This window comes from Rhineura floridana, chromosome 3 (assembly GCF_030035675.1).
Source record: "Rhineura floridana isolate rRhiFlo1 chromosome 3, rRhiFlo1.hap2, whole genome shotgun sequence".
NCBI lineage: Eukaryota > Metazoa > Chordata > Lepidosauria > Squamata > Rhineuridae > Rhineura > Rhineura floridana.
This window is the reverse complement of record NC_084482.1, coordinates 22,390,200-22,416,697: the sequence shown is the minus strand read 5'-3', so window position 1 is coordinate 22,416,697 and position 26,498 is coordinate 22,390,200. Positions and strand designations below refer to the sequence as shown.

The window sequence follows — 26,498 nt, the reverse complement described above, 5'->3', positions numbered from 1 at the left end:
TCCTACTCCTCTTCTTGTCCTATCTTGTCACTGTCTTCTTCTAAAGGCAAGTCTATATTTAGCAAGGTAAGTAGGTGCACAGCATCTTTGTGTTATGCTACTGAGTGGGTTCTTCCATCCATTGTGATCATTAGGCAGAACAGAAATCTAACTTTTGCCTACTGCAGTTTTTCTGTACATGTGCACAACGCCCTTCTCCTTCTCAGCGTTTCTGGAGACAAGTCTGGCAATAACATAACCCAAGTTTCATTATATCTGCACTTCTAATGCTCCAGATTTGTTTAAGTAACTGTTCTTTAACTGAAAATCTTGCAAAGCAAACTATAACATCAGAACCGTTTGGAATCTCACTTCAGCCTTAGGGTTAGTGTATGGTATGTTCCTTCTATGTCTGACTTGATGAGTTTTGCTTCTGGAACCAGCTTCTTTATCCACAAAACAAGAAATCCAATTGTACTGTCTCCTTCCTCAAGTTCTGAAACCCCACGTATTCACATGTTAGTGTCTACTTCTGTTCTCCACAACTTCCAATTTTATTTCCAAATGTTTTTGTTTCAAATTCTGCATTTTTCTTCATGCATTTCCAATGCTTTATTGGCGGTTACAGTTATTTATTCCAATTTTATGGTTACATCATTTATTTTGTTTTCAAAGGGTTTTATTGCCAGTGTCCATCTTTCAGTAAGGTCCTTTCAGAGCTGCAAAGTCATTTCTTTTAAAATGTCAAGCTCTGCTCTAGCAGTTTTCTTTTTGGTTTTGCAGGTTGGGCTCCATCTTTACTTTTTCTTGTGTTTCAGTTGTATCACCACTTTTAAAATGCAGTACACTGTTATATCAATTCTTTGCCACATTCCCAATGTAATGTTTATTCTGCAATGTTTATTTTGCAGAGCAATGGCTTCAAAGGCAGGCTGTGCGAGCAGCAGGTTGAGAAGCTCTTGGATTAATCATCCACTGCTTTCTGGCTTTGCTCTGCCCCCTTATTCTCCTGGCCTCCCTCCTGTGATTCCCCTGCCCCTTTCATGAAAATGGTTCTATGCATCAATTCCTGAACATATTCTCCAGAATGCACATCCCACTAAACACAGGAGAATCCGTGAGACTGCGATGCCAGTAAAGTATCTGTCTGGAATACCAATTTATGATAGTAGCAAAAATTCAAAATGTTCAGCAATTATTTTTGTCCAGGTTTTTATCTCTCGGCAGAAAAAGGAAGGGAAACTCAAACTTCCTTAGAGTCATTAAAACAAAATATTAAAAGTTTCTTCTTTTTAAAAGAAATCATTTTGGAGTAAAAGCCCGACAACTGTCTTTAAAAAGCATTAAGCTTGCCAGTACTAGTTTCAAAATCCCTTTTTCTACCCCAGGGTTTATCCAGGAACAGTTTTTTGTAACAATGAAGAACAGTTCCACTCTGTATATGCTCAGAGGCACTTCGTTTTCCCCTTCTTCTCCCCCCTCCAAATATTAAATGAGAAATATCTGTACTGTTGCGCTGCAGCCAACTCAGAAGGGACAGGAAGGGGGGAGGCATGAGTTTCAGGCACCTCCACAGCCAGAAGAAGCCGAGTTGGGAATTGTTGTGTCTGAGCAGGATCGTGCAAGAGGGGGGCAGCCTGCTCTTCAGCCATTTCCCACGAGTAACGTCCTTTCCGAGGAGCCAAGCGCACCGCCCCCAGTTGATGCAGAGGACTTGGGGGAGGAAGCTTCAGAGTCAGTGCCAGCTCCTCCTTTTCCAAGCAGTTCCCAGGAGGATTCCAGCGTGGCACAACCCCCTGACCTCGAGCCTGTTACTCGGGAGCAGGTGTCTTCCGATGAGTTGTCTCCACGTTCCCGTCGCCGCGACAGGGCAAAGACAGGAATTACAAAGGAGTCAGAGATTACGTTCAAAAACATTTACTATATAAGCCTGCCACTCCCAGTGGGGAGTCGTTGAGTCAACTTCCTTCACATGCTGCAGAGCATGTCTAGAGTATAGTTAGGGACTTTAGTGAGTTAGGGCAGGGTTTCCTATGAAGCGCAATGCCTTTGATGTATCCATTACTCTAATAAAACGAGATTTACTTGCACACACACTCCAGCCTCATTCTTTCGGCTCTGAACGGGACATGTACAGATATTAGGGGGTGTCAGCTGCAGATTTAAATCTTTGCATGAATAATGACTAATTCTTCCTCTATACACAACAAAATTAGTCTGAGAGCCCTGTGTTTAGATTACTTACAGCAATACAATATAAAGTCATTTAAACCCTTTCCAGTTTATATTTTCAGATGGCCTTAGAGGCATAGCTGATCTAATTCCAATCTTTAAATTTTTCCAGTTTTCATATGGTCCCTTCCAGGATGCAGTCACACTTTTCTATAGTAAGGGACTAATTCATAAAACAATTTACTTACCTAACCATTTGCTGAATATTTACACCTTCACCACAAAAGAGGCCAATTACTTGGAGTTTTTCTTACAAATCCAAATACTATATAAACATCCAAATCCAAATACCCACCCACCCAGGTGCGAGTTTCCTTCCTTCCTTCCTTCTTTCCTCCTCCCCGCCCCAGATATAAAATTGCAAAGGGAGGAACAAGGGAGTGATAATGGAGTGACTCCTTTCCTCAAGCCAGCAAACCACCTTTCCCTTATTTTAGAGAGACACAAACCAAATAATAAAAGCCCAACTTAAACCAGAATACAAAACCACAGGTAAGCAACTCCATCTTTTCCTAACCTGTCTGCCTTCCTACAATATTTCAGTGTTCACTATTCAAAAATTCCCAACACTTCTCTTTCTCTGTCATCTTTATTCCCTGAATGACACCTGAAAAGCATTTGTACCTCTTTGTAGCACCTGCCTTCAACGTCATCTTATTGCTTCTGTACAGATTTAGGCTGCAATCCAATACCCACTTACCTGGGAATAAGTCCCATTGAACCCAATGGAGCTTAATTCTGAGTAGACATGTATTAGATTGCAGCCCTACTCTCCCATAATCATGCTTATCTTTGGCCTTTGGTTGATTCGATTTTTGCTGCCATTTCCCCCACTGTCTCATTAACAAAGTGCATAATTTGTCAGCAGTCTATCTTTCTCCAACATAAGCCAAATCACCTGTTTACCCCCTTTCCTTTAAACCCTACTGCTAGCTTTCCCTGTTCTAAGATTTTATCACAAATAACAGTGCTCTGTAGACTTCATCAAATAATGTTGTACCTGGATGTAGGAACCTTTCCCCCAGGAACACTTAAGAGCAGATAGCCAGGAATCCCAACAATGATTCTCTTAACTGTACACTTTTCATTTCCCACCCACCCTTAGTTTTCCTTGATTTTTATGCTATTGCCATTTTAGCATAGACCGTTTTTGGGGTTTTTTTTAAACTTTGATGATTTCTAGTTTAAAGGCTACCTTTGGGGGCATAGACTGCTCAAGGTGACTTACACAATAAACACATATAATACTAAAAAGAAAATTCATGATTTTTCATCCACAACAGAAGTACTATCTCTGCCTCATAGCCAGCACAATATTGCACACATGCACAGCACATTTCCCAGCAAACATGCCCAGGGCATGAGCTGGCTCAGTATCTCTTTCATTATGCCTATAGGGCAGAGATGAGGAACCTCAGGTTCGGGGTCCAAATATATCCATCAAGGCCTCTGTCGGCCCTCAGGACTCCCCAGGCCGTATCATTCATCGGCCCAGCTTTGCACGTTCCTTGACTGTTTATGCCTGGCTGGAATGTGGCCTGCTTTGAATTCTGATAATGTTTCTTGCTTGCCTGGATGAAGGACAGAGAGGGATGTGTGAGGGTGTGTAGAAACTTGCCTAGAGTACAAAGGTATAAAGGCTCCACATTCGCTGCTCTGCTCTCTTTTGTCTCTGGCCCTGCCCACCAATGGCATATGGCCCCCAGAAGGTTGCTCTGAAGAAAACGCAACCCCTGAGCTGAAAAAGGTTCCCTATCCCTGCTAGGAAAGTAGTTTTCCTTTTATATAAGATTACCATTTCTCCTACATGCTATTGGTACAATTTTAAAAGCGCATATTTCCCATCTCACAGCAGCCATTCTGAGAGAGACAGACAGAGACAGAGAGAATTGTAAAGCTGAATTTCCCAAGCATGCTTCAGCTTTAAACATTCCTGCATATTTTTTTTCTTTTCAGAGAGCTTTCCTTCTTGACTGACACATCTCTTGGAGGGGTGCTCAAGTCCTCTACAAATGTATCAGCAAATGCCAATGGTCTCTGCTCCAAGCATTGACACATTCTTAATATGATTCTGTCCACAACAGGGAAGAGTTTCATTTTTTTGTTTCGTGAGGGGATGGGCCTCCGTACTTTCCTAAGAACAGCTGGTGTTTTTTCATCAATGCTCAGTGTCAACATGTTCTCTGGGTGAACTGTCACACACATATACATGTTCATACAGGATGTTGCAGGAACCGATGGCTGATATCCAACTATGTCATATGCAGATTCATTGAAATCAATGAACAAGTAACTTCAGCTTACTGATTTCAATGGGTCTACTCCGAGAACGACATAGTTAAATATAACCCAATATGGCTATACTTAAGCTAAGTGTACAATATAAATATAACCCAATACGGCTATACTTAAGCTAAGTGTACAATACATGAAATCATGTATATGGAGCTAAGAATGCTACATAAATCTTCAACATAATAAGCAAGGAGAAGCAACTATGGTGATCAAGACCACTGTTTCTCAAGTGGGTGTTTAGCTGTGGTCACTGATCATGTATGTTGGCCGTAGGTGCAGCCACAGCACAATCATATCATCTAAAGTTCAGGAGGAAATGAGCTTGAGGTATGTATGATTTTGATAGGAAAATGGAACACCCCACCCTCCCCAGCTCTGACCAAACTGGTAGACTTCCTACAGCTACATTCTAAGAAGGGTGGGATATATTTATTTATTATTTAAAATATTTATATCCTGCCCTTCTACCCTATAATAGGGCACTCAGGGCAGCTTACAAAAATAAAACCTGACACGTACATAATAGAGCTGTAAACAATAAAATCACAAAAACATTAAAATAAATTACAACACATAAAATACAATTAAAATACAATATATGTACGCACACACACACACATATATATAGGGAGTGGTGCTAAAGGGGACTACAAGGGCAAAATTTAACGTAGAAGGCATAAAATCAGTGTCAGGCTCTACCTTCAGTCCCTCATATATCAGAAGAACAATCACAGATCTCTTGTATAATGTATAGCTTGGTCCTCAGTGGAGCAGACTGATGCTTCAATGGCCACATCAAAAGTCTCTGGCGGTGGCCTTTTCAAACCCTTGCCCAAGGCTCCACTGTGCCACCTGTAACTCTTCACTCCCCCTCCACAGTATCCCTGTGACAAAGGGGTGTGGGAGAGGCACATACCTGCTCATTAACTGTCAATGAGGCTTCTTGTGGGGGCACGGCGTCAGTGTCCATGACTGAAGGCTGGAAGAGACGGTGGCAGCCTCGGATAGGTCACATACTGCACAAGCAAGAAACACAAAGGTTACAGGGGTAGGGACTAGTAAATTGGGAACATTCATTGGTCCCTGTTGGCAAGATGGGAAGCTACATAGCAACCTTTTTACTGATTCAGCCCACTGATCCCTCTAGATCAGTATTGTCTACACTGACTGGTAGTGGCTTCCATGGTTTCAGACAGGGGACATTCCTACCCTAGAGATACCGTGGATTGAATCTGGGATGCTCTGCATGCAAAGCAGATACTCTGCCACTAAGCTGCAGTTCTTCCAACAGCAGCATCTAGTTTATTATATTTAATTCTATGCACCATAGTTCCTCAAGACGACAGAAACCTTTCTTAATCCACCTGGTTCCTCCACTGTCAGATGCCTCTCCCCTAACCCTAACCCAACTCTCCCATTTATATTTCAATCTCTGCAGGATAGCTCAAAGGGGGCATCTCTGCAAGAACTGTCTCCCAGTCCCTGCATAATCACAGAGGATTCTGAGACAAACACCCAGTTCACACAGAGAACCCTGGCTCTCACGCTGCTGCCAGTACGGTGGGCATCCCTCGACTGTTCCCAGGTGGCGGCCTTGTCTGTCTGAATCCCAGGCCTCCCTTCCCCATCCAGAGCTTGGAAATGTTACTTTTTTGAACTACAACTCCCATCAGCCCCAGCCAGCATGGCCACTGGATTGGGCTGATGGCAGTTGTAGTTCAAAAAAGTAACTTTTCCAAGCTCTGCCCATACCTCATCTTCTCCATCTGTTGCGGACTGCAAGCTCTTTGTGTCATGCTTCTTTACAGCACCTCCTAGAACGTACCTAGTACTAAATAAATGCTGAGTAATGTGGCACAAAATAACTAACCATACATTCACCAGGGAAAAGAGCCTATTAAAGGCAGGCTAGCAGGCAAAACTTACATATGATTTGAGAAGTAGCTGTGGCCCCACTTCCTCTCTGAAAGAAATACCTGAGGGAAGGGGCTTAAATTCTACTTAAACGCCAATCCTATAAGTTGGCTCACTAGCCCGCTTGTCAATTTGTGGTGGTGCTAGTGTGGTGTAATGGCTAGAGTGTTGGGCTAGGACGTGGGAGACCAGGGTTCAAATCCCCATTCAGCCATGAAGCCCACTTAGTGACTTTGGACCAGTTACCAATTCTCAGTCTAACCCACCTCACAGGATTGTTGTGAGGGAAACATGGAGAGGGGGAGAGCCATGTATGGCACCTTGGAGGAAAGTCCTTGGGAGGAAAGTTGGACATAAATAAGATAAACAAGCATTTTAAAAACTGGAGCTGTATTTCTGAACTGAACTGCCAGCAACATTTATTCTACTCACTGAATTTATCCCTCTTGAACTCAAAATACAAGGGGTTCTTCAATCCATTCCTTCCTGGTGACTTTGGTAGAATCCTTCCCTTGTTCTGCCCCTTAAAACTCTTTCTGAGATGCAGACAATGGCTCTTTCATCCCCAGGGCAGTCAGCAATGGAGGCCCAGCCAAAATTCTCCCCTTATACACCTCAGCTGTTGATGTCTATGTACCACCTATGGTTTGAGTAGCTGAGGTGAATGGGATGTGTGGGGTGCAACTCTTGAAAGAGCATTCCTTGCTGATTGTATTGAAAAGGAAAGGATAAATGGCATAAAATAAATAGCAGGTACATAAGGAAGTGGACTGTTTGGGATCTAGGCCAATGCAAAAAGCCTCAGAGAACCACAGAGTTAGAGAGGGCCTTGTAGGCCACATAGTCTAACACACACACGCCACTCCTGCTCAATGCAGGAAATCCAGAGCTAAAGCATCCTGGAGTTTTTGGCAAAGGCTGAAGACGCATCTCTTTACCATGGCCTTTGACACCCAAGACATATATTTTAAAGGACCCACCCTGTGATTCTACATTGTTTTAATTGTTTTTAATGCTGTATTTTAAAATTGTTGTAACCCACTCTGAGACCTTTGGGTGAAGGGTGGGTAATAAATGTTAGCCGTAGTAGTAGTAATAACAGATGGCTGTCCAGCCTCTTACTGAAGATCTCTGAAGAGAGAGTGTCCATCATCCCTCCCTCTGAGTAATTGGTTCCATTATCAAATAGCTGTTACTGTTAAGGGGTGGTATTCAATGTTTGTCTTACTCAAAAGTAGACCCACTGAAGTTAATAGGCCGGAGTAACTGAGGTTCATTAATTTTAATGGATCTACTCTGAGGAGGATGAACATTGAATACAACTCGATAAGTTTCACTTAATGTTCAGTCAAGTTCCCCATCCTCCTGTAACTTAAGCCCATTAGATCTAGTTCTGCCCTCTGAGGCAGCAGAGCGCAGGCTTTTGCTCTCATCTGAGACTGTGTGACAGCTCTTCAGGTATTTGAACAATGCTATCATATTATCCCCATGTCTTGTCTTCTCCTGGTTAACATACCCAGCTCCTCACAGGACTTGTTTTCCATACCTCTGACCTCATCTCTGTTTCTCTCATTTGAGCCTGTTCCAGTTTGTCTACATCCTTCTGAAAAGTGCAGCACCAAGAACTGGATTCAATACTCCAGATGAGGTCTGTCTAGAGTGGAACAAAGTGGGGCTATGACTTGGAAAATAGGACTTGAAAATGCCAATGCAACCTAAAATTGCACAGCAGCTGCATTATCCTGACGTTCAAGAACAATGCAGAGATCCTTTTCACATGTACAAGTGAGGTGTCCTATACCTGCGCATTTGGTATTTGTTTGCTTTTTATATGCCAAAATGCAAAACCCAGTTCCAAAACATTTAGAGCTTTAAAGATCAATGCTGGCACTTTAAAACTGGGCCTGGAAGTAAAATTGTACTGAACAGATGTAATGCGGTCCAAATGCTTAGCCCCTACAAACATTTGGGCATTTGCATCCTGTGCCAATGAAAGTTTCCAAACCATCTTGAATTGCCGCTCCATGTAAAGTACAATACAGTAAACTAGTTTAGATGTAACCAGGTCATTGGAACCTCTTTTCCTGATCCTATGATCATACAGGCACCACTGCACTACTGGCTGGACCTAGCCTGATCACTGGTGACAGCTGCTATGTTACAAAGATGCCCAAGGTCGGAAGAATGTAGGGGCAGAAGGTAGTGGTAATGCATTTATTCAATGAGGTCTTTAAGGGCCTTTTTAGTGCCAACAGTTCTAGGGAAGTCATGACAGATCACCTAAAAAGCACATTTCCAAAGAGGTTTGTCTAGCAAATGGCCCAGCAGGGATTGGATGCTTGCACCATGCAACTGGGGTGTTTACTACATTCAAGAAGTCTCAAAAATATTTTTCTTCTGAGCCTGGGGAAGCTCATTGGTACAAAATTTGGATACTGATGAACTAGAAGTTTATCCTATGCAATATTTTCCTGGAAAATCTAGGCAATATAATAAATGATGATATTCCACTAACATGAGCGACAGCTGTTTGTCAAGCAGCCAGGGTTATGGGTTTCACCAGAAAAGGCAAGGTGATCATGTGACATTGGCTCATTACCCCATAATCATGTAATCATGTAAACTGATCTGCAAAACTTTCTTCAAAATTCTCAGATCTTTAAAGAAGTCTTAACACTTGGGGCCCACAAAGCAGTGACTCCCTTTGCTATCATCCATATTTCTTTTTGAAGTTCCCTATTTTGGATTATGTTTCCTTGACAGGCTCAATTAGTCGATTGATTTTATTACTACTTTTGCATGGATGGAGGGAGAATCACTTCTGGTGTACTTGTTGACAGGACAAAACAGCATTCCTCTATAAAAGTTTTTCATTAGCTCATTGGGTCATATACCGTTCCTTTAACGCCTTATGGAAAGGTAATTGCCTTTATAAGAGTCTTATGCATTTTTTATATGGAGTGTCTCTATGATGCACTTGCCTGGATGACATTCAAATCTACTTGATGCATTGGGAAGGCATTCTCATTTATGCAGCCACACAGGAGGCCACAAGTTCCAGCCACTGAACTTGTCATAAGTTGTTAGCTTAGATCTGAGAAAATCAAAACACTGAAGACACTTTTATTTTTATTTATTTAACAAAAATTATATATCACTTGTTTGTAAATAGAACCTCTGAGTGGTTTACTTAGCAGTTCCTAAAGGCAGAGCTAGTCATCACTAAGGTCTGGCATTTCTTCTGACTTCCAAACTGAAATGGAGTCAATGAGCATTTTCTTAAAAAGTTTCCCCAAAGCCTAGATGTCTTGTCATGATGCCATATTGTTCTCCCAATAGGTCCTATTTTTTCTGTCCACATTGTCCACTTCTGCTCTGGCATTTCAAGATCAGACACTCTTTGTCAACTATGATGCTCTGAGTACTATTCCCAGGACACACTTTCTTGTGTGTATGCCTAAAATTCTTTGTTCCTAAGCCTAGTTCTCACAAATGGCAAATGAGGTGGTAAACAAAACTTGATCTGGACTGCAACATTTCAGACTGCAGGCGAGGGCATAAATGACAGAATGTTCCTCCATCGTAAATGGGATGTCAGAGACAAGGTATCTCCAACCTAGTCATCCCCCAGGCATGCTAGTTTTTCTGTGTGCAGGGGAATTGTGGAGGTGCATTCCATCATGTAAGCACCCCAGCTGCAGTTTGAAGGAGTCTAATGCAGAAACAGGTTTCCCACCTTATTCCTAGTTGTGAGAACCCCAACCTATAAATGTGCAGCTTTACATAGTCTGAATCTCTACAACTGCAATGTTCCTCAAGGCTCACTTAGTTCAACCTTCAACTGCTTGAGGCAAGTGATTAATAATGTGCTCTTTATCTGGTTCACCTTCAATTTCTTACATAAAAGATATCCACATATGTTGGAATGGGGAAGTAGAAAAATATGCCTTAATTGACCTAAATAGCTTAGGATTAAGAGAAAGGGAGTAGGAGAGTATTAGCACACAGCAATACATACCCCATAACTACTATACTTTATAATGGGGTGGGGAGCTTGCAAGCCCTCCAGATATTGTTGTTGGACTCCAACTCCCATCAGCCCCAGCCAGCATGTCCAATGGTGAGGGATGATGGGAGATGTAGTCCAACAATATCTGGAGGGCCATAGGCTTCCCACCTCTCCTTTATTATTTTTTTACTGAATAATGTTTATTAAAAAGCAAACTGAACACTCCCCCCCACAAAACCTTTCCCACCCCATTACACCAAAGGACGAACTACCATAATGGTGGTATAGAGTGTTACAAAAGTAGCAAAAGGATGAAATTCATAAAGTTCCCTGCTTTATAGGAAAGAAAATTCACTTCATCATAGGTGACTCAGAACAATAGTCTTATTTTATTTTAATTAATTAGATAACTGACATAACTCATCTATTATGTATTTATGTGTGCATGTGCGCACACTCTTCCCATATATTATTGCAAAGCGTACATATCATTATATCAACTTGCGCCCCTTCACACATCACTTTCTTATGCATCTGATGCAGGGGTTGCAGATGTTTATATGCCCCTGTACAGAGGTTTATAGAGGATTTCACTAGCATGAACCTGGCTTATTCAGAAAGTAGATGGATAGCTTCTCGGCCTGCTCAAGTGGCTACAGGCCTCTGCATAGATGGAAGTTAAAGTCCTACATTTGGAGGGCACCAGGTTGTGGAAATCTTACAGAAATCTAGTCTTCACTGAGGTGGTTGAGCTTGAGACAGTCTTCAAGGCCTTCACCACTACATGTTTATTACTGTTTTACAAGGTTGTTGGAACAACTTTTGCCTGGGAGCTGTCCAACTCCTGCAGACCTTTTATCAGGCTGACTGCCATGTCTTGTCTGGCTTTACTGCTTGCTTTCTCTGCCAACTCTAGCACGGAACTATTTACTTACCACTACCTGTTGCCTCCTACTTGCCTCACTTCACAGGTTTCATCTGGGTAAGACACAGCACTGGGAACTGTAGTTTGACAAGGGTGCTGAGAATTTTGTTAGCAATCTGTAATCCTGCACAGAACTACAGCTCCCAGGGTTCCCTTGGGAGAGGGAATGGCTATAGATATGCCTGGGGGGAGGGTTTGATACAAAGATACACCTACCCCCTTACAAGGAGGTTTATCTCTACACAGGGTTGTGGTAACAAAGGCAATCAGAGAGTTACTTTCAGAATCTCAAATTCCTGAACATGGAAGTGATTGTGGGAGCCTGAAGAAAACCATAGTATGATATCTTAATATAAACGTTATCATACTATGGTTTTCTTCATTATAAATCTTATTTATAATGTGAGAAGAGATTCAGATCTTTTGAGAGTCAAGTGGAGAGCTATTTTTCGATGCTGTGCAGAGACCAATTAGCAAGAGAGGCTATTAAAATAGACATTTCATAATGTCAAGCTCTGTGCAAGTTCTGCAGCTCGTGAGTGGGCTGGATCTCATTTAGCATACATTCCACCGGCTTGTAGTAGCATTTTTGTTTTGCTTCTTCACACATTTTTGCAATTAATGGGACAAATAATTTTGCCCAGATGGGAATGTAAAGTGCACAGTGTAAGAGAAACAGCCATTTTACAGCAGATGGTGACAAAGAAGTGAAATGCACAAAATTAAAAAAAGAAAAGGGAGAGGATGATTTGCAACACTCCATGCCTCACAGTGAATATAATTACCAAGTTTAATTACAAGTGCTGATGAATCAGAAATATAACTGTCCCAGATAACATTCCAGAGGGAATCGTATCCTGAGCATGCCACACGTAAAAAGCACAATGCCTGCAGTGTTGCCCTTACTTATCATCAGAAAACTGTCAGGATTTAACCGGCGTCTCAGATCTCTAGTTTAAATCCCAAGTGAACTGGCCAACTTCTGTAAGCAGACTGTAGGCCTGCGCCTGTCCTTGTGCAGGAATGCTTCTTAAACTAGAGACCACTGGAAGTGGTTTGAGAAAGGCATAGGTTCCTATGACTGACATAATGAGGAATTTTATATATCCACACATATAATCATAGATATTAGAAGGTATATGTTTTAAAATCACAAGGAATTAAGCATGGGCCTGCAGGCCTGTTGAGACCCTAAGATCCAGTCTCACAGAGAACCCTAAAAATCCATAGGCCTCAGAATCAGACCTGTAAGGGCCTATGGAAGCAGGCAAAGTAAACTCAGTTTGAACTCTTGTTTTCTTGCCAGAAATCGGCCGGTGCGTGACTGACATTTATTAATTAATGTATTGTTTAAACCCAAGGGGCATATAACCTGTGTAAGCTGTGATTGATATATTTTACTGCTTGATCCTGGGAAATAAGTAGAAATATCTGATTCTTGTATAGAGTGATAATGCCGACTAGGGGAAAAACTTTGTAACAAGTATCAGAGTTAGAAATGAGAGAAACGGTGAGGTTTAATAATGATTTTAAAAATAATTTGGTGTGTTTTCTCACTTTTAATAAATAGAATGCAACTTGGTAGGTGGGTATTCATGGTGAAAAGGTATTTTGAGATGGTTTGCCTTTTCTATTCCTCTGAGGCTGAGAGGCAGGGGCTGATTCAGAATTACCCAGTGCCTTGTCTTAAATGTATGGTCTCCAGGCACAGTACAGTACCTTAATCCTAACCCTTCCTTTATAGCCATGTATTTTTATAGTAAGGAAATGGGATTTCTGAGAAAGTATAAGGGATAAGAAACCTGTAGCAACAAATACAGCTGTAGGTGCTCATAAACATTCAGGCATCCTAAGCCAAACCCAACCTGGCATCGTTAAGGAACATATTAGGCTGGCCGATCAAGAACAATGGGTGTACCGGGTTTGCTTGAAGGCACATTCACAGTAGTAACTGGTTTCAACTGGCCTGGAAGACCATTAGTCAAGGTGGACAGCAGAACAATGGTGATATTAGTAAGACAGACAGAAAATTGGAATAAGAAGTATATTACCTAATGCTTTTTGATTGGTTTGGAAAGATTGCAGACAGGAGGAACTGTGATGTTATGTGAGAAGGGACTTGTGGGATTGGTGAACTAATGTCACATGCTGCATCTGTACTGCTTAAAAGAGCTTGCATACAGTGCCTCAGTGCAGTCTCTCCTGGATGTTTCTGGGAGGCTGACCCTGCATATGCTTGTAAAGAACAAAGGCCTACCTTTCTGCTTTAAGCCTGTGCCTTCAAATTTCTTCAAGGACCCCCAGTAAAAGATCTCAAAGGAGAAAATTCTCCATCAGATACACATGCATTGTTTTTGTCCCTGGTCAAACAGGTTTTGGAAACAACACATAAACCTGTGAAGGTTGTTTATCAGAGGTGAAAGTAGGACCACAAATAGCAATTCCTCTTTCAAACCTCCTTCAACTCTCTGAGCAAAAATATATTGCTTACCTCCAGACAAAGGTCACATTTATTGCAAATTATGTACTTAGCAGAAGGGAAAAAAGGGTGAATGATACACATTGGAAGTGCAAATGACTTATGCTTGTGCTTCTGAGGTTCTGGTGTGTGGAGAAAAGAAAAAAAACTCCACATTTGGAAAAACTTCCCTTGCTTATCAGAGATGAAAATGTTCTCTCTTTGCATGTTACATTGGAATGCATAAAGTGGATGTTGCTTGTCCTTTGTTTTGTGTCCTTTCTGTGTAACATGAGAAGCTATTCTTAGTTGATAGCATATAGATGCAATATCCCACAGCAACTGATTGTCAGGATTCAAGCATTTACTTCCTGATTTTAGATGAAGGTTCAGCCCATGCATCACTACCGAGCTCTGGTCAAAAGAACTATGGAATCACCAGCCAGGCCAGCAATGAGTAAGCCAATTAGGTTCATGTGATAAGACTTCATCCTTATACGTTTCCTGGGTACGCTCACTTTAACTTGAGCAACAACTTGCCTCTCTCTTGCTCCCAGATCCTTGCCCCTTCTTGACTTCCAACATGGCAGGAGACTTCAGTACTTTGACTACAGCTGCATCGGCCTGGGTGTTGCAATCTTGAAGGCAGAGGTCCCTAGTTCTTACTTAAAGGAGGTTACAAGTTTCCCCACCACCAGAAGTGTTGCAGTGGGTCGGCCAGTAAGCCACCCACTGTCCTTTCCTATCCAAAGAGTACACTTCTGTTTAGTGCTGTGGATGGGAAGTAAGGCTGCTGGAAGATGAACAGGTAAAACTTTAAAACATCTCCCTAACCTGGAGAAACAAGATGCTATCTTCAGATCAGGAGATATCAACATCATAGTTAGGGAACCCCCAAGCATATGTCTAGCTGCTAACACCTTTTTAGTCTGTTTTGAACTTGTTTCAGGCCATTGTGGGTTTTTTTGTTTTGTAATTGCTATTCTATGTTTCTGTATTCCTATTTTTGCTATGAGCTACCTTGAGTTCTCTTTAGAAAGGTAATACATATATTTTGAAAGGAGAAGGAGGCAAGACAGTAGGCTGTAGCCCTTTGTTGCCATCTGCACCTGCTATTTCTATGTCATGCTCCTAGTTTTGTTGTTATAACTTTATTGGAACTTAAGAGATGCTTGATGAGGAAGAAACATGATACTTTGTAAAGCTATAAGGCAGGACTGCCTGAACTGACTGAAACAAATTTCAGAGGAGAGGTCTCAAGGAAATTTTTCTACCTGAGGTTGCAAAACTTCCATTTCATATTCTCTCAATTTGAATGTTAATATACTTTTCCTTTGATAGACACTGGCTGTTTTCACACATGGGGCTAATAGCCCTAGTTTAACGGATTAAAAAGGTAGCACTTTGTTCCGGATTTCAAAAATTCTTTTCACACTGCAGTACCTGTTATACCGGCATTTTGCACAACAGTCTTTCACACACAGAGCACAGTTTTTCTCCCCCCCCCTTCATTCGGCCTCACGCGACACTGGATGATCTGGTTTGAGGCCTGTTCTTTTGGTGCGTGGGGGGGTTGAAAGAGGCGCGATCACGATCAGTTGAGAGGCGTGGCAGCGCAGCAGCAGAGGCTCTGGTTGAGCACAAGCAGCAGCAGCACAGGCTGAGCGAAGGCTGCATGCTGGAAGGGCTGTTGGTAAGGGCGGGAACGCACTGCATGCTGGGATGGCTGTCACATGAGTATCATTTATTGTGGAAATTAGCGCTAAACTTCCACTACATTCTACCAGAATTCCGAAGCTACCCGTTATGTCATGTGAAAGCTCAAATTTAATGCGCAAATTAACAGGAAATAAATCATCAGAATAACGGAATAAAGTGCAGCGTGAAAGCACCCACTGTAGGACTTAGTGGACTGGTGGAGGAAGAGAAAACAGCACAAAAGTACTGAATTTCACAAGTTTCTATTGACAAGTATTCAACTGACTTTAAAATTTCACAGTAAGTCTTAAGATTTGCCTTTTAAAGCATCCCTCAAAGTTAATTTTTGAAAAAAAGATAAAAACCCCATAAATTGGCATACTAAACTTTGTTATAAAATGTAAGTCAAATTTAATTTCAACTCTCTTTATAACTCATTTTATTCCCACCTCGTCACCCTGTCCTCTCCCAAAGGCTGGCATCAGCAGCATCTCCGAGCAGCCCACATTCTTGCAGTGGTCTAACTGCTGCTCCACAGAGCCTCCTGGCCCACCTATTTCTTCTCCTTGCTGTTGCTGTGTGTTTGCCTGCCCTTTCTGGGTGATCTGGCAATTGCAAACTGAAGAGATGGAGCAGCATCCTTCACTTGCACAACATCCCTCAGAGGGAAAGCAGAAGGCAAGCAGGCAGCAGTCATGTGACTGAAGAAGAGGGAGGCCTCCTGAGGCCATCTTATCTTAGGGCCTCCTAAACCCTTAGGAGCCATTTGCTTCTCCTGGATAAAAGAAGAATTCCTATGTCAATGTTTCTGGAAAATTATTTGTCGTATAGTTGGCAACTTTAATCAATTTGACTGGTTTCAGTTGATCAGGGGATTTAACTTTTAATCAGAGAGACTGAGACCAAAGGACACACCTGCCAGTTTCTAAAACTCTCCATCTGCAAGTGCTCCAAACTCTGGATTTTAAAATATTGGCAGCTATTTGTGAGTAGGCTTACAGAAGGGGGGAGAGGTTATTGTAAAGTTGTACTGTATGTATCATTGGTGCCCTGATGCAGTACTGAAACAGCATGTTTAGAGTCCAGAATGTGGCAGGGGAGCTCAAGGTAGAACTGTTATGGCTGGCTGTAAAAATAACCAGAACAGATGGGAAACCTGGTGAGTTCTCCCACTGCAGTCTTTCGATCATATCTGGCTACCCCCCAATATTCTGTTTCTAATCTTATTCTAGATGAGTCATCCTCATTCCTGGAAAGTCTGTGCCAGGATGGGCCAGCTAACAAAGGCCTTTGTTGGCTAATTCTCTGAAAACACATTTACAAAACATACGGATAGACACCACAGCATTTGCTAAAAGCTGTTTTTGGTTTTTGAGGTGGGGGGGGAAACGCAGCCCAAAGCTATAAAAGTAAGCTGTCATCAAATGTAGCTATTTGGCTGACTATTAGGCGTCTCCCAAAACAAAACAGAATGGCTAATAGCTGTGCTCTGAACCCCACTATATATGGGAAGTAGGAAAACTTCCCACTATATATGGGAAGTAGGAAAAAAGAAATTGGAATGCTTCACTCAGAGCTTGGAAAAGTTACTTTTTTGAACTACAACTCCCATCAGCCCAATCCAGTGGCCATGCTGGCTGGAGCTGATGGGTGTTATAGTTTTAAAAAAGTAACTTTTCCAAGTTCTGGCTTCACTTGCCTTGGAGCTGAGCATTAGCCACAGGAGCAATATTCCAGGTTTACAACAAAAATGAAAGTTTTGCTAAGAAAAGATCATTGTTGGCAATAGTCCTACGTGCAGCTCTATGATGGAGCTAGAAGAAAGCACCACTTATTAATTCACAAATCTTCCTGGCTTTGGGTTCTAAGTTGCTTTTTTAAAAAAAATTCCGTATCTGTTTCGACAGAATTGTTTCCCATTCTACCCAGAATGTTTCCATCGCTTATCACATCAGCAGCAATAAGGAAGCAACCCAAATAACTCAGTGAGACTTACTACTGAACAAACAAGTTTAGGTCTGAGCTCAAATTTGAATGAGGTGAGGACACCTTTACAGAGGGGCTGTTATGCTAGAAATACACCTGGATTAAACTTTTAGCATTCCAGATTCTGCAGTGGAAACTAAACTATGGGTAGCAGCCCCTTCACTCCTCCCTTCGTGTAAGCTAACAAATGAGCCAGGAAATCTTCAGTTAACTATACCATCCCATTTCATCCAAACCAGGAATCTATAGTTAGTGACTTCAGGACAAGCCAAGATATGAAGCCATGGTTTGAAGTTGGCTTAATATCCTACCTTGTTCCAAAGCTGTTAACCATAGTTTCTTGGTTCAAACTATAGTTAAATGAAGACTTCCTAGCTTGTTTGTGTATGCAACCCTTTCGTGAAAGTGAGCAGCCACAAGGCTCATTCATATCTTGGCTTATTAAGCTGAGATATAATTGTCCAAATGCAGCCAATATTTCTCAACAAGTTAGCCATGAGTTTTTTAAAAAAATCTCACTATATGTGTTAATTAGCTTACCAATGACAAGATGTCTGTTACTACCAACACTGCTTTGTAAATTGATCACTGTGGTATTTTGCTTTCAGGTAATTGGAACTGCCTGTTCTTTTACAATTTCATTTCCCTCTGAAATCACTCATCTGATAAACTACACTATGTTCCATAAAAGCTTATGTTATCACAGATTTGTTAGTTTTTAAGGTGTCACAAGACTTTGTTGTTTCTGCTTATTTCCATTTCATGTTAGTGCCAGCACATTAATGAAAAGTTACAGTGGGATAGCCATATCTGTTTCTTGCAGCAAAAACAAGCAGAATCTTGTGGCACCTTGAAAATGGACTGCCTTCAAGTCGATTCTGATTTTTGGTGACCCTATGAATAGAGTTTTCATGATAAGTGGTATTCAGAGGGGGTTTACCATTGCCTTCCTCTGAGGCTGAGAGGCAGTGACTGGCCCAAGGTCACCCAGTGAGCTTCATGGCTGTGTGGGAATTCAAACCCTGGTCTCCCAGGTCATAGTCCAACACTCTAACCACTACACCACACTGGCACCTTAAAGACTAACAAATTTATTATGGCTTCAGCTTTTGTGGCTTCGAGTCCACTTCATCAGATGTTTGAAGGGAAATTTTAGTTGGCAGGTCCAAAAAAAGAGAAAACTGTAAGGTGGGAGCTGAATGACAATGAAATGCAAAAATTACAGACAGTGATAATTAGACTTTAAATATATCCTAAACAGGCATGCCTTTTATCTTCTACAGCAGCAGACTGGTGAGAATCGCTGAGAGGATTATATTAACACCTGTAGTGATGTACAGAACCATTCACAAGAAATAGTCAGACAGCAAAAGTATTCTGGCACTAGTAAGCTAATTAACATATGCAGTGTGATAAAAATCCTTTGTCTTGATTTAACCCACAAATGATGGCATTGAACTTTTTTTATGAATTGCAAATCTGCTGTTTCATGTTGTATTCTTCTTCTGAAGTTCCGTTGTTTCAGAATGATCACCTTTAGGTCAGTTACAGAGTGTCCTGCGAGGTTGAAATGGTTTATGGATTTTTCTGCTTATTCTTTTACGTACAGACTGACCTGTCCGACCTATGCAGAATCAGTAACACGGGCAGAATATTTTCCAGTGCTTTATTTTTCCATTGAAATTTTTCTGTTTCATAAGATCATTAATAACACTGAATGAATACTATTTGCAAAAAAGTATTAGGCAAGCTTGGCAATTTCAAAGTTTGCTAAATACAAGTAAAACATGCTAAATTAGATCACTCTCTAGGTCATCAGAAAAAAATCTCATGCAAACTGAACATTTTCCAATGCAAGTTCCCTAATTTGCATAGGAAGTTTTTCCCAGAAACCTCACATCACTGTGTAGAATGTAGAACAGCATTGTTGACAGATCACAACATAAATCACATTGGAAGATGAGCAAGTGAATGGACCCCGGATGTTGTGGTTGACATTATTAAGCCCTGTTATAGTGTTGCCAGAATGGACATGGGGGCAGAGTTGGCATTTGGATTTGCCACAGGATCTGGTCCCCATGTCCATGTCTCTGTTATGTGGTTGTTGATGGGGAGTAGCTGGTTTAGGTTGGGGGGCTATTTGTAGGCAAATACACGCCTGCTTCCTCAAGACCTGCATGAATGAAATGTAGTTGCCCAGGATGGGCTGTAAATCAGTGTTCAAGTGATTTCAGCTGAGAAATATAAGAGACAAGTGATGATCCCATTTTCTCTTCTAAGTCTGTCCTGTAGTTGATGAGTTATTTCACTTCATTTTGTAGTGTAAGGAATGCCTAATGAAATTCTTAAGTTGTGGCTTTCTGTCTGATGAGTCTGACCAAATGCAATTGTATGATACGGCTTTGGGTGTAGACAATGGATTTCATGGTGTGTTCTGGGTGGAAGCAGGTATGTGTAGCTATCAGTGGGTTTCCTATATAAGGTGGTGCTAATGTGCCCACTGTATAGTTATACAGTAGTGTCCAAAAAGTGAACTTCTTACATAGATTGGTCTAGGTTTATGGTCCAAGGTTTATGGTGGACTACAAGTTATTGAAACCCTGGTGGTAAAGCCGTGGTCCATGAGTCCATATGATAAATATGCCATCAGTATATCTCAGGCAGAGTAAAGGTTTTGGGGAACAGGAACTGAGAAAGCATTGTTCTAAGTGAGCAATAAAGATGTTGACATACTGTGCAGCCATGCAGGTGTCTATGGCAGCACCATGGATCTGAAGATACATGTTCTCCCTAAAGTGGAAGTGATTGTGGGCAAGTGCAAAGTGGCACACTTTGGTAGCCATTTGTGCTGTAGTCCAATTTTTGTGGGGGATGTTAGTAAGGCAGGTCTCAATATTCATGTTGGCCAGGATGATGTTCTGTGGGAGACTGTCAATAAATTGTAGTTTTCTCAGGAGGTCAGTAGAGTTCATCCTCATGTTTCTCACCTTTGTCTTGTCTATTTAGATTACATAAACTTCAGAACTGGACTACGTGTTGGCAGTGCTCAGCGTGTCATGAGACTGGGCACAGCTCTCCAAGACATTATGTGAAATTAAGTTCCCTTGAACTGGGACTGGCAGCTGTATTGCACTGTAATATGTTGTTAACTACTCTGAAACTGGAGGAGGAGATTTAAATAATAAGGGAGTTTAAATAATCCTCTACTATAACTCCTGTTATCCCTGACTGATGGTCATATCGGCTGGAGCTGATGGGAGTTGGGAGTTGAACAACATCCGGAGGGCTACCTGTTGCCCATCCCTACTGTAATTATTGTTTAGTAGAAAGCAAGATTCTATTATTTCTGTTATAAATCAAAATAAAAGTGGGGTGGGGGAAGCAAAAAGAAGTTTTTTTAATCATGCTTCTGTCTTTCGGCAAGACAGACAGCATTGGAATAAAATCTCAAGAGCCTTTATTGGCTTTTCTTACTTCAGACACCAACTCTAGTGGTTATAAGAGTAGAATTGGACACATCTGTAATGGTAATTTTATGAAAATGAATCTGTTTTGCTGCAAAGTGGACTAATATAATTGTGTCATCATCATGCTTGAAATAATCAGAATGAAAGAGATAAAGCTATTTCTTGATCTCTGAAGACAAGGCATGTGGGAGGGGAGAGTGGGGGAATGCTTCCAGCACAGAATGGAAGACAACATGTTAATACATCATAAAATTAAAAGAGGGTAACGTATTCACATTCCAGGCTACAGAAGAGAGGTGGAGTCTTACGACTATAGTGTGTGATTAATGATTTAAAGGTTTTGAATGTCAGTATGCAAATCTGCTGTAACTTTCATTTCCTCCCATGTAAATGAGGGGGCTGATCCAAATGTTTCTGAAGTGAAATCTTCTTGCATTTAATAGTCTTTTGAATATGTATTTTTCCAAAGGCGGACAAACTGCTCATAGGGCTCCAGGGCCTCTCCTTCAGAAAGACACATCGATCAGAGAATGGCTACACTGACTCTCAGCAGTATGTATCAACCAACTAGCTATTAAAAGTTAACCCTAGTGACACAGGACAGGAGTTGATTTTTAGAAGGCAATCTGACCCAAAGGGAATAAAATATAAGCATGACATAATCTTGCCCCCCTCTTTCAGTAAAAGAGGTAAGTAGCAACCAATCCTGACCTAGCTCAAGAGAGAATGACATCCCACTGCAGGCCAGCCTAAGCACAGTACCAAATACGGAGTTATAGTACATCATGGAAGGCAAAAGAAGCAGAAGGGACACCTCTCTCACCCCCACAACTTTTCTCTTTTTCCTTCCCAACTTCTCCTTTTCCTTCCGTTATTTACATATTTTAAAAGATTCAAGAGTTTGCTTTTGAGCTTCTGCTGCTACTAGTGGAAGGGAAGACAGCAGAACTGGGCAGGTCAAAAACAACAACACCACAACAACAGGGGGCAGGCAATGTTCTGATATGCTATCCACCGAAGAGCCTCCCCAAACTGTAAGTGGAAATTCATTTATTTCATTTAGATCCTGTCTTTCCTCCAGGGAGCTTAAGGTAATAAACATCCCCCCCTCCATTTTATACTCACAACTATCGTGTGAGGTAAGTTAGCCTAAGAATGATTGGCCCAAGGTCACCAGTGAGTTTCATGGTTGTAGGGATTTAAATTCAGGTTTCTCCTGCCCTCTTTTTTGATATGCTACTAATCACTACACTACACTGGCATTTTGCCACCAGCACCACAACACCAGTACCATGTTGAGGGACAGGGAGCAATCATTTCCCATCACCTCCATTCAAAAAGCTCTAATCACACAATCAACACAGCGTAAGAGAATAGAGACTGAGCAGATTCAAGCAGATTTTGGTATCCACTGAAGAAGGCACCTTGTGTCTATTTCAGATTTACTACACCACCATAAAAGTGCCAAATGAAGCTAAAGCAACTGTGGCTCATGCAACTAAAAGGCTACAAAGAATGTATTAAACCTCCACACACATACACATATATACCTGCCCATCAATGACAACCATTTTTGCTCACCAATGTTTGGTCACCTCTCAGTGTCTGTTTCATATACAAACCAGACTTTGTGCTGTTTATAAGTACCATATAGATTCTGGTTTAAACTGGGTCAGGCTATTGATCCATTTAGCTCAGTAATGTCTGTAGATAATTGTAATGAGGACTCTCAGTTTTAAAACCCCTACTCAGCCATGAAACTTCCCAGGGTCAGTTTCCTGAATTTTTAACCTACACTTACCTCACAATATTTTGCGAGGTAAGGGGACTACGTATGCTCCCTGATCTCCTTGGAGGAAGAATAGAATAGTTTACAAATACACTGAGCGGGCAATGCCGCCCTGGCCTCCAACTGGGAGAAAGGGCAGGATATAAATCTAATAAATAAATAATAAATAAATGATTCACCAAGGTCTCACGGACAGGCAGTTCCCAGCTTTATTACTCAACATCATTTTCCATCTATGTACAATGTCTTGAGCTAAATCCCAGCAGTGTTAGGGGGCTGAACCTGAATCATAATACATACATTCAAAGTATGTGCTCATCCAGCAAGTCCTTTCCAAATTCATATGACCAAAACAATATCAACCAAATATCATCACTTGGCCTGCACACTGTCTCTAACAAGGCACACATCTTTGTCTTCATGGAAGGTATATCTGCACCAGATATGAACCAATCCTTACACAAAAAGACCCAGAGTAGTGATTGTTCCACTCAACCACTTATTAGCCCTGAGGGAAATTCAGCCCCATCACTCAACCAGGATAATGGCATTTTCCTACCTAAAGGCCCTCACGAGGTGCCTTCTGTCCTATCAGTCTTCGAGACTATCTGAGGTGGTGAAGCTGTGACTGGGTGGTACCACTTCAACTGCAAGTAGAGGTTCACACAAGAACTAGTAGAACCTTCTTTTCCAGCACCTAGTTTTCTACATGGAGGGACTGGATTTTTTTTTAAGTACGAAGAAACATTCATTCATGACAGCCCCCACCTGTAGTGTGAAATGGTACAGCCCAGAGACACCTTTATAATCTCAGTGAGAGCTAGGACTTGGTTTGGCCAGTCCTGCTTGTGGGCTTCCCATAGGCATCTGGTTGACCACTGTAGAAACAGAATACTGGTCTAGATAGACCTTTGGTTTGATCCAGCAAAGCTCTTCCAAAGGTTCTTCCATTCAATCTGCAGCTGATTTTTTTTTTAAAGAGAGGGAGGAGACAGAGAGGAAGTACCAAAAGGATAAGCTGTCCTGGAATTAATGTCCTCTTACCTTGAATCCTTAATCCCTGAAATGAGGTGTTTTGAAGGCCAAGCTAGATGTGATGTGAGATCCATGATCAGACCTCATTGTTGTTGCTTTTAAAGGGCTTAAAAGCAGCCACGGAGAAGGGGCCAAACTGAAAGGCAACCACAGTGTTGGGAGAGGGTTGAGATCTCAGCTTTTCTGCAATGCCATTTCTCCAATTTCAATAGTTACACTTACACTGAAGTGACTACAGTATTAGCCATGAAAGGGAGGGGGGAGGGCAAAGAGAGGTTCTATATGGATACCTGTTTTTTCTCCTCACTGCAGCTAGCAAACAGCACGGTATGGAAAGAGTACAGGAGATCCAATCCATCCCTCTGCTCTTTTTAAGTCTAACAAATCAATTGGGAGACTTCATTGCAGATCTCTTGCATCACACTGTAGAATTCTCTTGGCCCACACAATAGCAAGGAAGGAACTCTTCTTTATTGACTACACAAAGAAGTGACAGATCTACTGTTGCCCTTTGCACTTCGGAATATTTTGGCCTCACACAATTTAAAACTCCCCCCACCATGTCTGTCTGATATAATACCCACTTAGACACCTACCGACTGAGGATAACATTTCGTGCATCTGGAGAAGTGGGCTCTTAGTCTTGGGAAAGCTTATTGCCAGAGGTATAAGAGTTAGCCGGTTTTGCTACAGCAGACTAAAGACCGCTACCCTTCTGGAATTCTCCCATTACTTATGTATTTGGAGCTGAGCTCCAGCACTGAAGAGGCTCCAAGGCTCAGCTCTGACTCCAATGAAGCCTTGCCCAGTTTCTTCATTCGGCGCTGAGGCAAAGCTGCCTCTGCTCAGGTATCTCGCTGCAGCTGCCGCCCCCAAGTTTCTTTTCCCGCTCACCCCGCAGCTGCCCTCTCTTCGACGCTATCCGCTGTAGCTCAGCCTCCCACCCGGCCACTGTCCCAAATGTAGCCTTCCAAATCTCCATCAGCCCCCAGGGGCGGTTTGGTCTCTCGCTGAAGGTCCCCTCGAATGTCTTCGCATTTCCAATCCTAATTTAAACACCTCCTATTTCTGACCCACTTTGGGTTTGTCTCTCCGCGACGTGCCTGGATTTTCCCCGTGAGCTTCTTGCCGCGCAGTCCTTCCCAAACACCTACCTCAGTTTGCACCCGCCAACCTCCATCCCACCCACACCGCAGGCTCCCTTCCCCATGGCCAACTCTCCAGCTCCAGAGACATTGCCCGACAGCCGATATATTCTTTAGCATCCTCAGCTCCTTGCCAGGCTGTTCTAAAAGCCTCGGCTTGCTCCCCTCAACTCAGGTCATTTTATTGCCCCCCCGGGCGTTTTCCTCTCCCTGGTAGAACTCTACGCTATCGCAGGGAGTTGCGCACCCCACCCGTCAGAGTGGGTCCCTCTCCCAAAGGTTTGCTTTCTTCCCCATGTCCCAGTCCCGTTCCCTGAAGCGATGCCCTTTCTCACGAGGCTCCCCCATCATATCATCTCCGGGCCTCTCATTCCTTTGCTCCTGCAACCCGCCTCTAGCCCTGGGGGCTACCCCTCTTTCCATTCCCCTGCCTTCCCAGCCAGCTCTAACCTATTTCCCAGCACGATTCCCTTCGCATCCCGCCGCCGGCTTCTGCCTAGCTTGGCTCCGAATTCCAATCGTCTGGAAATCCCCTATCCAAACAAGACCCTTACTTATTATTTTTAATCCCCTCAGGACCTTCTCTAATACCAATTCCCCTTGCCATCCTGCAAATTTCCTAGCCACTCGATCCAGTTTTCTCCCCCTCCTTCCCCCTCCTCACGCAGCCCCCCCAAAGATCCCTCTATGGCTTTCAATCGACGGTCCCCAACAGCGGATCGGATTCCCCCAATGTTTTTGCACCCTACACCCTCCTCTGCCCGTCCAGGGCTGCCTCAGCCCCGTCTCCCCCGTTCCCAAGCGCTCCGGCCCCCGTTTCTCTCTCTCTTTATCATAAATATATAAATTATGCTAATTAAGACCATTGCATATTCACCGAACCGGGTCCCCCCCGCCCCCCCGGTCCACGCCACACCGGCCCCACCGCACCCCCACTCACCGCTGCGCAGCCGGGAGGGACCCGCTCGCCCCCTGCCCGGGCCGGGGCTCCTCCGAGCCGATCTTTTTTCTTTTTCTTTTTTTTTTCCCGGGGAATAATTAAAAATTCATCTCACAGCAGCAGGAGCGAAGGTTGCTACACACACAAAAGCTGGGGGGAGGTCGGGGAGGCAGCGCCCCCCGGGGCCCAGCCGGGTTCAAGCCCTCCTGCAACCACAGCCCCCGAGGTTTTTCACCAGACATCCCCCCTACTTGCAGCCACCCAAGCCCCTGCCCCGCCTAGGGGGAGAACGAGGGGGTAGATTTTGGTACTCGGGGTTTTTTAGCTGCTGCGTCATGAACATAATTTATGCAAAGGCCTTTGCCGCATCCTGCAGAGCCCGGAGGAGGCCACTAGGGGGAGTAGAAACAGCCTCCTCCCCTCCCCGGCCCTTTCCAGTCGGCTGCCGAGCCCCCGCCCCATTTCCCCACCCACAACGTCCAAAGTGGCGCTAGTAGGTGGGTCTCTGTTTCTTTTTCGTTGCAAAAATAAAGAGGAAAAGTCATCCAAAACTGAAGAATGCCAAGGTGCGTGTTGTTATGTCGAAGCCCCGTCCCCAAAGTCAAATCATTTACAGACAGATTTAA

The 26,498-nt window shown here is 42.7% G+C and overlaps 1 protein-coding gene across 8 annotated transcripts in view; it reads right to left on the bottom strand.

Moving 5' to 3' along the window:
• Nucleotides 1-26,256, bottom strand: part of POU6F1 (POU class 6 homeobox 1) — a 43,708-nt gene extending 17,452 nt beyond the window's left edge. Inside the window, exons 1-5 of one of the 8 annotated variants that reach the window (XM_061614955.1) lie at nt 25,873-26,256; nt 24,078-24,264; nt 23,797-23,923; nt 7,967-8,074; nt 5,423-5,522 (exon numbers count right to left, since the gene is read on the bottom strand). In XM_061614955.1, the coding sequence (XP_061470939.1) occupies nt 5,423-5,476 (54 nt within the window). In that variant the 5' untranslated portion in view covers nt 5,477-5,522; nt 7,967-8,074; nt 23,797-23,923; nt 24,078-24,264; nt 25,873-26,256. Of the gene's footprint in view, nt 1-2,399; nt 3,254-5,422; nt 5,523-6,686; nt 7,754-7,966; nt 8,075-23,796; nt 23,924-24,077; nt 24,265-25,872 lie in introns of those variants that run through there. The other 7 variants (XM_061614953.1, XM_061614954.1, XM_061614956.1 and 4 more) reach the window with 7 other exon arrangements.
• Nucleotides 26,257-26,498: the final 242 nt, after the last annotated feature.